The sequence below is a fragment of the Cephus cinctus genome, unplaced genomic scaffold (genome assembly GCF_000341935.2).
Source record: "Cephus cinctus unplaced genomic scaffold, Ccin1 Ccin1_scaffold1343, whole genome shotgun sequence".
NCBI classification, from domain to species: domain Eukaryota; kingdom Metazoa; phylum Arthropoda; class Insecta; order Hymenoptera; family Cephidae; genus Cephus; species Cephus cinctus.
The window spans coordinates 427,972-438,802 of record NW_014333756.1 but is presented as its reverse complement, the minus strand read 5'-3'; the positions used below and the strand labels follow the sequence as shown (position 1 = coordinate 438,802).

The 10,831-nt window shown below is 37.6% G+C and overlaps 2 protein-coding genes and 1 long non-coding RNA gene across 12 annotated transcripts in view; 1 reads left to right on the top strand and 2 right to left on the bottom strand.

Moving 5' to 3' along the window:
* Nucleotides 1–120: 120 nt before the first annotated feature.
* LOC107272982 lies at nt 121–10,510 on the top strand. Its single transcript, XR_001539100.2, has 3 exons — nt 121–199; nt 8,395–8,542; nt 10,313–10,510. It is a non-coding gene; the product is annotated as an uncharacterized LOC107272982 (long non-coding RNA).
* On the bottom strand, nt 1,541–6,105 carry LOC107272976 (GA-binding protein subunit beta-2). Of its 3 annotated transcripts, none has more exons than XM_015750712.2 (8): nt 5,791–6,105; nt 5,297–5,396; nt 5,043–5,201; nt 4,759–4,956; nt 4,347–4,683; nt 4,003–4,275; nt 3,651–3,931; nt 1,541–3,570 (listed from the first exon to the last, which is right to left on the bottom strand). In XM_015750712.2, exons 2-8 carry the CDS (start codon nt 5,357–5,359, stop codon nt 3,307–3,309), a joined length of 1,575 nt encoding a protein of 524 aa, XP_015606198.1. In that variant the 5' UTR covers nt 5,360–5,396; nt 5,791–6,105; the 3' UTR covers nt 1,541–3,306. The 3 variants fall into 3 exon arrangements, with proteins under 3 accessions (XP_015606198.1, XP_024946061.1, XP_015606199.1); XM_025090293.1 differs by having other exon boundaries at nt 3,651–3,928; nt 5,791–6,010; XM_015750713.2 differs by having other exon boundaries at nt 3,651–3,925; nt 5,791–6,007.
* The window catches only part of LOC107272977 (dynein regulatory complex protein 9), a 21,037-nt gene continuing 18,003 nt past the window's right edge, over nt 7,798–10,831 (bottom strand). For 6 of the 8 annotated variants that reach the window (XM_015750716.2, XM_025090297.1, XM_025090295.1 and 3 more), the window contains exons 3-8: nt 9,990–10,156; nt 9,770–9,871; nt 9,454–9,694; nt 9,174–9,380; nt 8,950–9,081; nt 7,799–8,575 (exon numbers count right to left, since the gene is read on the bottom strand). In XM_015750716.2, coding sequence (XP_015606202.1) covers nt 8,375–8,575; nt 8,950–9,081; nt 9,174–9,380; nt 9,454–9,694; nt 9,770–9,871; nt 9,990–10,156 — 1,050 coding nt within the window. In that variant the 3' untranslated portion in view covers nt 7,799–8,374. Of the gene's footprint in view, nt 8,576–8,949; nt 9,082–9,173; nt 9,381–9,453; nt 9,695–9,769; nt 9,872–9,989; nt 10,157–10,286; nt 10,362–10,831 lie in introns of those variants that run through there. The other 2 variants (XM_015750715.2, XM_015750714.2) reach the window with 2 other exon arrangements.

Sequence of the window (10,831 nt, the reverse complement as noted above, 5' to 3'; positions counted from 1 at the left end):
TCTCTACAAACTGCAGCCACCTACACTATTACTTCCACTTAGGACGCTTCTACATTTTTCGATGCTCTTCCAAAATTATCTCCGGCTACTTGCATCGGTTTGCTTTAACGACGCAGTTCCGAGTACTTCGCTAAGTTCGAGTATGTAGTTGCTCGACTTCGATCGATTCGGATGCTCACCAGAAGTGTTCCCGCTACACGTAAGTTTCGAACGGGCAGTATGTCGACCGCCAACGGACTCTACCTAGCAAAATGGAGCATTCGCATCTTAGGGCCTCCTTTGATTCGATGCTTTCGATTCTCCTGAGTATTGAATTTTTTTTCAAAATACAATTACGTAACGGTCAGCGTAGGTTGATGCTACCGAGTATTGCTCTAGAGAGAGTATCCCACCTTCGTTATAGAATAATTAACTTGATCCCGCCACAATGCGTGGACAATACAAGCGGAGTCTTTTGTCTGTTATTAAAACCAATAGATTTCATCTAATCCAGTAAATAGTATAAGTTTATATTTATCCTCGTAAATGATCAAAACTCCGTGCGATTAGGTCGATTTTATGGACTGTTTGTGCAAAATATATTGACTTCCGGCGTTCATTGATCGATGACAGTTCTCGTAAGGAGACGCTTACATTTATAAAAAGAATTCAACGATACATCATAAGGAATATGCTCTAAAAATGTATCTGAGGCGTAATTTCTGAAAGCATTGAATCTATCTGTGATTATGGTGATAATTGAGGCACACTGTTTATACGCTCATTAGCACTCTTTTTCACAAGTTTGGTTGAGTACGCAAAGCACATGGTTCCTCCGCGGAAATACCGCCAAACCACTTGTCTAGACTTTTAACTGAACTGTAAAAATCCTATGATTTCCGTCGTAATCGACGTGCACCTTGCGCGGCAGAGCAGCACGCAGTTTCTACGAGCCAGATAAATACATATATCCAACGTACTGGGTGTACGAAATGTGCCATGTGCAATTCTCATATATCTATCACAGTTCAGATAGGTTTCATATTTTTTTGATATGTTAATGCAGTGTGTGTATATATATATATGATTAATTAAATTTAATAAGCATTTGAGACAGGCTTTTAGAGTAGCTTTAAGTGAAGGATATTTATTGATTTTAATTATTGATAAATATTGTAGGTTTTTATTTTTTTTTGTATATTTTATTGGAGCCCATGTTGAAATGTATATACAATACTAGAAAATCTTACTTGGATATAGTTTGTTGCATTCCATCAATCCCAGATCGATAGAAAATATATTCCATTTCGATTATACTTTTTATGGCTTATACCTGAGACATTTACTTTCCCTCTGATGTACTTTTAAAACCAAGTATTAACAAAAATATATATGGTCCAATCGTATCCTGTTGTCCAGTTTGGACAAACAATAAAAATTCTATTTTCTAAAGCTGTACATATTACTGTATTGTAATGATTTAAATATTACCTAGGGAATACTTGGAATGCAACGGTCTGTATTCAGCTGTGAGTAATATATGTGATGACCGTCAACCCTGTTAGACAATACAATTTTATTTTACGTAAGGCATATTACATACAACTGAAAAATTGATCGATCCAATTGTTGCTTACGTATCTGCCTATCCTAAGTGTATCAAATGGTTTTTACCCAATGTGAAAAATGCATTGTTAAAATAAATGTAGCATGTATCGCTGTAAGGCCTGATGGAATAATAATAACTGTACAGAATGGATACTTAGGTACTGTAAGTTGTAACTTCTCTGCCTGATTATGTTACATGTATGGACATATTTTCATCAGTGCAAAAGTTTGTTGTTATTCTATTGATTTTTCAAACTCTTTTTCATGATTATGTTTTATAGAAGCTGAATATTTACAGTATGGATGATAATTAGTATATATAGATTTAGAGTCTTGGCGATCAACGTCACTTTCCATTTAGCCCGTTAGATTCGTTACATTTTCGTTTAACCTTGATATATTTTAACAATTTGTACAAGTGTCTAAAATTTTTTTAGTGTACATACTGTTCAAACTTCATCACTGTCATAACACCTAGTACTTTACATTTCCAAAGAACTGTTATTATCATATACAAAATAATGTCGGCAATTTTCCGTGATACTCTCTCTCTCTCTCTCTCTCTCTCTCACGTGATTAGATGTTACAAGTATGATACAGTTGATAAATTTCAGATTCTGTATTGAATATGTGTACCTAATCTGTGATTATGTAAACAATTATCCACTTTGTTTCTGATCATGCACATCAAAAATACATACTGCAGTTTGACTTATAATGAAATCCTATTGTACTCAAAAATATTTCATTTTCCAAGCTAACGCGTTGGCCAATGGAAAAGAAGGCAAAGTTTCTATAAGCTTTGTTAAGTGAAAAAGTATCGTTACCACAGATTTGAAAACTTCCTACTTAAACGTAATAAAACTTTTTACTGCTTTCAATTATCAGTATAAACAGTTTCAATAACTTCTGTCTGTAAATCTGCAAATAGTATTACGTACTTGATCTCCAATTTATTAACTTGCATTTTTTTCATTATTTATTGTTTACTTCAAAGATAGTTTTAGGCTTCAGCAGACATAGTCAATATAACAATTGGCACTTTATTCGTTATGTGCGTACGAAGACAGACCCCATATCTAAGCATGTATCTTAGTAAACAGGCAACAAAAATTCAGCAGAAAACACTGTGCAGTAAAATTGGTGGCGCTTATTGAATGCACGTACACAGCAATACATGCTTAGATATTGAAGCTGCGTGTATACGCATAGAACCAATACAAAATACGGCTGTACTCTGTGGAGATGCATTTAAAAGTTAAAATTCGTCATATAATCGGTTTCGAGGTATTAGAATCATGTGTATCAAATAAATCCGACCATCCTATCATAAATACTGATACACCAAATGTCACTCCTGGCATTTTGCTCCAAACCGCACAAGCAGAAGGAAGAGAAGAGGAAGTATATCTTATGGATATTTGAGAGAAGCTCAAAACTGTATGAATATTTAAAAAAAAAAAAGAGATGCATCGTTTACACTTCATGATCCCATTAAACAGTCACAAAGCGTCTTCACTTAAAGAAAATTCCATATAACAAAAGATTCGATTCTTCATTTACTCTCATACTATAAACCGAAAGAAGGAATAATTGTGCACGTGACTTAAGTCATGTTAGGTTATAATTTCTTCATTGGGTTTAGAATTAAAAATTACACCTGGAGTGTGAAGTTCAGCATCAGTAACTGTCGAATGCGCCGTCAAAAAACGCAGGAAATTACTTCGACGCCGCTTGCGCCGTAATAGACTTCAGTTGCTGCTTATATTTCTCAGCTTCTTCTTCTTTCTTCTGTAACTGTTTACGGTATTCTGCGGCTTGTCTTCGCGCCTCCGCTAGTTGCCTATTGAGCACTGCTATATCCATCACGGGTTCCGTGTTATCTTCACCCTGATTGTCATCTTCAGTAATTTCCTCTATCTCGTCATCCAAATGTAAAATTCTTTGTTCCGTTACCTTCGTCAACTGGTTGACTACTTTATTCTGTGATAAGAAATTGTATGAATACAAATCAATGGAATATTCCTATAACAGATATTAAATCAAATGTAATGCTTCTATACCTTCGACAAAGAGACAATATGCTTAGCTTGTGTAAGCGTCGGAACAGTAGATGTGCTATTAGCTAAGGAAGCTAAAAAGAGTTTCCCTGCTTTGTTCTCATTAATATTTCTCTTTAATATGTTAGGACCTCGAGGAGTCAAGGTAGGTGCGTTTTGACCTAAGATCTGATCAGCGCGAATCGCAATAACTTTTCTGGAAGTTCCTCTTCTCGTTCCCACTTGCAATCTTTTCATTCCCATTGAAGGTGTTCTAGTTAAATTTAAGGCAAGTTTGCCTGCTTCTGCCAAAACAGATTTGTTTAATTAAGTAATTCCTTTAAGATAATTTCATTGGATGTAAACACTACGTTACCTGTTAAGACGACAGTCTGACCACTTTCCATAGCATTTTCCACGATTGTTGCATCATTATCAACAGGAATCATCGTGATTCCGTGTGCTTGGAGTAGTCGGAGGGGTTGATCCGCCCCACCAACTCCTGAAACGTCTTCATCCCTGTAGCTAGTTCCATGTCCTTGATTTTCGATACCATCAACGCATTCTATATCCTTTTCATGCTCTTCATCACTCACTGACGACACGCGGATTTGCTGGAATACCATTCTTGGCTTTTTACCCACTTGCACTGTGGAATTAAGATCAGAATGTTAAAAGAGTGCAAATAAGGCATAGACATCGTACATTACTTGTTTATACCTGTAGCTACTTTTCGTTTTTGGAGTTGTTGTTGCTGTTGCAACTCAAGTTCCTGCTGTTCCTGTTGACGCTCAGCTTCTAATTGCATTAAACTGTGTGTTGCTACTTCGAGTTCAGCGGAATTCGCTTGGCTTTGCTGATGTGTTTGGACACCTAATATTTCCCTTTCCTGTTGTAAAATGTCTACTAAATCAAGTCGGTCGTGTTCCAAAGCAAGGCTAATTGGCGTTTTATCAAATTTGCTTGTTGCATTCGCATCTGCTCCATGTTCTAGCAACACATTCATTACTTCTACATGTTCACGTTCCACTGCCCAATGCAGAGGAGTCATTTTTAACTGAAAATAATGATACATGTTGAAAATATAATATTGTAAACGATCCAGATTTTTAGTTTTTTGTAAAGTATCTACCATGTCTCTACTATCAACATCTGCACCATAATTCAGTAGCAGTTGTGCCATTTGATGATGACCTTCGTATGCAGCCATGTGCAAAGGTGTTCTATCAACCTTTGTTCTGGCATCCCTTGAAATCCCTGCCCTTAACAAAACCTCTGCTGTTTCTGTATGGTTGTTTTGAGCAGACAAGTGCAATGCACTTGTACCAAGCTAGGTGCATACAATAATTATGATATTTGTTTATTAAACACAAGATCCAATGGTATTCTTACACACGGAAAATCTAATACACATACCCAATCTGTTGTAAATGGTGCCCCTCTACACATAAGATCACGGACAGTCTCTGTATCTCCATTCCTTGCACTCAATAGTAACTGCTTTCCTAATTCTACTATCGATAAGGCATCTTGTGAGCGAGAGCGATGTGACACATCACAAGAAAGTATTTCAACCTACAGCAAGCAGTTTATAAATTAGAACAATGCCAAGTTTAATAATACACCAAGCCATGTTCAATATAATGTAATTATTTCATACTTATACCTACCGGGATTAGGGTATCTCCATCGAGTCCCTCAATGTCTCCAGCACAGATGCTTTCCGCTTGCATGATTAGGTATGAAGTTTAAGCCTCCTTTTAGTGTACACTAAAGGAAATGGATAAATAGCTGTCAGTATATAGAAGAAGCATTCCTCAAGAAATGATGTTCCCAGCAGATTTTCTATTTTGCAAAAACAAGTCAGTAGGATTTGGCCTTGAAGAACCAAGTGCCCAAAGTGGGACAAAATTACAGAAATGTGTCCGACTATAGATAAGCATTTCTAGTACGAGATTTGAGTTCTCTGTAAACCCTAAAAAGGAACAAGTATATTTTTCGAAATTTTCTTCTGTACAGGATGTTTTTATTTTGCCATCTCAGACGGAGATGAACTTCCTGTTCCTGTCCATTAAACGGAAGTCCCTTGCCATAGGCCCCGCGATTCTCGGACAAAATTCACCCAATTCAGACAAGCAATAGCACGGAGACAAGATGTACTTACGAGGAGCACATTGTTTTTGCTTTTTAGTGCTTTTCCGTGCAATTTTCCGTTAACCACACACCGTTTACTGGAATTCTTCCGTCCCACAGCCTTCTCGATTTAGAATCGGGTCGAAGTTTCGTAAATATGGCGTACCCTTGGCGCCATTCCTGATACTGTCGTACGACCACTGAGAAATTTCACGTAAAACGTATTTCAATATTTTCCATCACGAAAAAACGAACTTTAATAATTTTTAATCATCGTTTCCCCACCATTTTTACTTTCTTAGCACCTAAATACATATAAAGTTCATTTGACTCAAGCGCCATGCTGCGACATACTCGTGAAACAGGCATAACGTGAGAGCTTGGCTTTGTAGTTACAGGTGAAGCTAGGTACAATTCTCATATTTAAATATACCGGGTGACACCGAAATATCGTGTCAGAATAATCTTCGAAAACCTAATTATTTTTCTAGATCGATTTTCAAACCAAAATTTCGTTCGCTAGAATCACAAATACGAGCAACCAGCCAAGAAAGTGTTTTACGTAATAAAACACAATAGCATATAAAATACTACTAACGAATTCTCTCTCTCAATAGCTATTCAAACAGCAGAAGTCTGAGTAGCAAAAGAAATTCAGCAGTGAAGAGTAATAGCTCATCCTCCTAGAAAACTTAAGGAGTAGGAAATAAGAATTTCATCTTCTGAATAGGAATGCAGATCATTCCGATTGTCTCGAGTTCCTCCTCTTCTTCTCGACTAGCTGACAGTCACGCGATTTGGGTCAACCCTTTCAATTTCGCATTACACGAAATTTATCATCCGAGCCATCGTGTCGTTTGTCATCTGCCCAATCTGATGGCTCGTTTCCCTGTATCAAAAAGGGAAAAATAGAAATCCAAGCATGTATAAACCCTCTTCAAATTTTCACGAAACTCAGCCCAAAATTGAAATCCAGGTTTATATTTTTTTCACGATTTTTCCTCTACCTTCTTTTTTTGGAAATACGACCAAAATTCATTCTTTTCGTACTTCCATTCCAATCCATATAAAACAATCTTATCTTATCCCACGTGCACATCAAGATGAGAATAAATAATCATACACTTTCCGAGCACTCTTACCAACGGACGTCTTCCGTTAATTGCTCCTAATGTACGTAAAGGCTCGGTATATTCTATACTAATTGTACTCGGCCCAATCTCTCGTTCGCCAGTTCGCTTTGCTCGCGCGGCCGAGTATATACCACGGGAAATTGCAATACCCTTTCCGCCCTCTCTCACTTCCATTCCCACTCAGTCGCACGCTCTCTCTCCCTCTCTCGCTCTCTTTCTCTCCGTCCCGCATTTGACCCACAATCGCAGAGATAACAGAGCGGCAAGGTGCAACAACAATGAATCTCCGGGTACCACGAGGAGAGATATACACCGGGCAAAAGAATACTGGAATGATCCAAGAAGACATTATTGATTTCAAAATCGACACAATGGACGCCGTAACCGTTGTAAGGTTTCCGAGGCAAAACAAACAATGGATATTAGAACGCTTTTTCAGATTCTACAATTTACACGAGTTTCTTAGCCCGAAAATTGTTATCGTGCGTGAGTTAACTATTATTATTATTACTGTTATTGTTATTATTATTAAGAAGTAATTCTTTGTTTTCCTCTCATTCATTTATCATATACAGTAGGACAGAGTGTAATGAGCTTATCGAAAGATGCTCTGTTGATTATAATTTATGGAGAAGCTGGGTCAAAGGTGATTTTATAGCAGTGGTGCTATCAGGTGCGTGCCCTGCCACATCGCGTTACCCATTCCTTATATCGTAATCTAAGGAGGTGGCCGCCCGACCGAGTAAGAGGTGAGCTTGCATGCACTGAAATGGAGTAGGTTAGAGGGATCGTGAATTTCTTATGAAGCAAAATGCTCGCGATGAAAGGACTGGAGGAGAAACTTTCCTGTAACCGAAATGACGAATCGTCGAGCGTGACGGCTGGCAGGAAAGTTTCTATATATTATAGTATATATATATATATTTCGTCTCTTCGTGCGTTTTGGCATTTTTATTCTTTCCTACAGAATTCTTAATATTCAGGAACCAACGGTAATCTCGGTATAGGGTTGATGTCCTTTGCCACTGACGTTATGAGTCTTGCATACACATACTTTAAAAATGTATTATGCAGTTTCTATGTTTAACATATATTTTAGGGCCATTTTAGTTTAAGTTTCGTGTTACCTGAGCTACTGCAGTATGCACCTTGCTAGGATGGAATATGTATATTTTATATATATATGTATATACATGGACGTGATTCCAACTGCAGGATTCAGGAAGTGCCGCACGGGAAATGAGCTTCTTGCGTGAACAATACTCGACTTGAAGCAAATTTAAGTTACTTCACGTGAGAACGAAAGCCTTAATGTATTCATATAAGTACTGTCACCTTTTTTTTCTCTTCTTCTAATAAGACCAAGTCCGGTAGGAGAATTCTTTGCGTGGATAACATACGAATATGAAAGAATTGTATGATTTAATTCTTACATGGAGTTTTCTATGAGGATATATATATATACATATAGGATTATTAATATTATTTTTTCGTTTTAACAGCACGCTTCTTCCTCTTCTCTTCCGGACGATACGGTCCCAACTTCCGGCGCACCATAACACCTCGCCACCACGCTTGAATCTTGATGGCACTGGTACGTTCGTGCTCTTCCCGTTCTCTCCGTTTCCTTATGGCCTCTTTTTCAGCCAGGTAAGCGTCTATGAATTCTTGTTTACCGAGGAACTGAAAGATCGGCAGCCATTTTGATGACGTAGAGAATTAATAAATATGGCTGACAGAAGCTGTAAAGGCTGCTGGTAAATGTGTTTGTTATTGAATTAACAGAACGTAGAACTGGTACAAAGTTATGACGAATAGAGTGTTCCCGCCAGAAGGATATGGACGATGGGGTAGCGAAGGGCGAAGGGGTGCAGTGGCGCGTAGGGCACTTCTTTTTTATTTATGAATTTTCATGAGGCTATCATTCTCGGCGGCTTCGATCACAGCTTCCTGAAGTAAGCTATTGATTCCTAAACACGTTTTCCCGTTCACGCTACGGGAACCTTCTGACGTTACGCGAGTCTAGTACCACTCTTATATTTGCATAGGAAACATACCTCCTCTTTCAATTTCCCGACTAACTCCTGCCGGGTTTCGATTTCGCTTCGCAGTTGACAGATTTCTGTCTCGTACGTCTTCGCCTCGGTGTCGTAACGCTGCTGCCAGTAGGTTATTTGATTTTCATTGAGCTACGAAGAAAAATTTCATGTACCATAGAGTTTTCAGCTTCTTCGTGTCTTCCTCTATCATTTTCATTCCTAACTTCAGTCCTCATACGTACGCTTATATTTTCCAAGAGATATCTTACAATCTCCTCATTTACGCGACACTCCTTCTTTTTACGGTCGAGACAATTCTTTAAATCATCTCTCATACTTTCTACACTCATCTTACACCGCAGCGACATCTGCTCGCATCTTGATCTTTCCCAGGCATCTAGATATCTCAATTCTGCATCAGCTGTTATTTCCAAAGTATCCATTTCGTTCTAAATGTCAGAATGAATTGTTGTTATTATTATTGTACAATTTTTTTCTATCTTCTTTCACTATACCGTGTACCCGTATATCCCGTAGCCTTTCTTTGCATCTTTCTTCCTCTTGGCTATTGGTCTCTGCCTCGGTTTTAAGGATCCTACGTAGATTCGCGACAGCCTTGGACATTTCCTCCGATCTTCTTAATAGGACTTTGTCATTGTTATTTTTTTCTTTGATCGTCTCCACCGTCGCGGATAGAACGGCAAAGCATCCATATTCACGCATCTCGTCCTTTGTGTCATCCAAAAGCTTTTTCGCGTAAAGGCTACGGTCGAGAATGTAAAGAGATCTTACACTTTGTCGATCCTATAAAGTCAATATCTTGTTATGAATATATCACCTGTCCTTTTGCAGCTTGTGAAACGCCGCTTGGTTCTCTATGTCCCTCAGGGTTGCACTTGGGTCGTGGCTGAGTAATTGCTTCTTTTCACAATGCGAATATCTGGAACGGATATTTTTTTGTGATTTCAAAAAAAAAAAAAAAATTTTATCTACTTCCCATTCCAAAGGGCTTTACATGGCGTTACAATATAAATAACGAAATGTCACGCCTGACTTACCGCTGTAGAAGGTGGTCCACGCCGATATTAATATTCGTTACTGGCTTTTTTAACGTGTGTTGATAAATGGCCAATGCATCACTGCATTCCTCGAGCACGGACAAAATGGCGTTACGCTCGAGGGGGAAAAATTCGGATTTTTTTTCGACAATTGTAAGGTCGGTTAACTTGAAAAAATAAATAATCGTTCGTAAGTTACTGGCGTATTTTTTTTATTTTAAGAAACGACAACTTTTAATCGTACCGAAATTGTGGGCTTTTGATTTTTGTAAAATTTCGAAATTGTGAAGGAATTACCTTATCGACTTTATGCTTCGTTTCAGAAAACTTCGGAGACTCGTTTTCCATTATTGCACGTGAAAGGGTCGGAGAGAAAAATGTTACGATTGTACGTAAAAGTGTAATACCGTACGGGGATACAAAAATGAAGCACCGTAAAAAATTATATTAGCCCATAGAAGATTATTTGGATATGTTTTATTATTATTTAGAATGATATTAAATATACTTAGTTAACCGTATTAGTCCGCCTTCTTGTACTGGTAAAATATTTCGTTATACCGTTTGATCCATTAAGGTACGTTGCCATGGATACCAACACCCAGTATACTATACGCGTCAACCATAATCCAATTTTATGTCGCTGAACGTGTTAAAAATAGTCACCAAAAACTTTACAACATACTCGAAATTTTATGTTTTTTAATTTAAGGAAGGACCACGTTATATATATATATATATATATATATATTTGTGTATATAGATTATATAAGTAGGTATAAATACTTAATAATTAGCACAGTTTAAATCAAAGTCTTTTAATTTAAGGAAGGACCACGTTA

What these genes read in the sequence shown, in the direction of transcription:
- LOC107272976 (XM_015750712.2), bottom strand. Translation starts at nt 5,359, where the DNA reads ATGCAAGCGGAAAGCATCTGTGCTGGAGACATTGAGGGACTCGATGGA. An exon ending in CACCATTTACAACAGATTGG is followed by an intron (nt 4,957 to 5,042) that starts GTATGTGTATTA and finishes GTATGCACCTAG; the next exon opens with CTTGGTACAAGTGCATTGCA. An exon ending in ATGTTGATAGTAGAGACATG is followed by an intron (nt 4,684 to 4,758) that starts GTAGATACTTTA and finishes CATTATTTTCAG; the next exon opens with TTAAAAATGACTCCTCTGCA.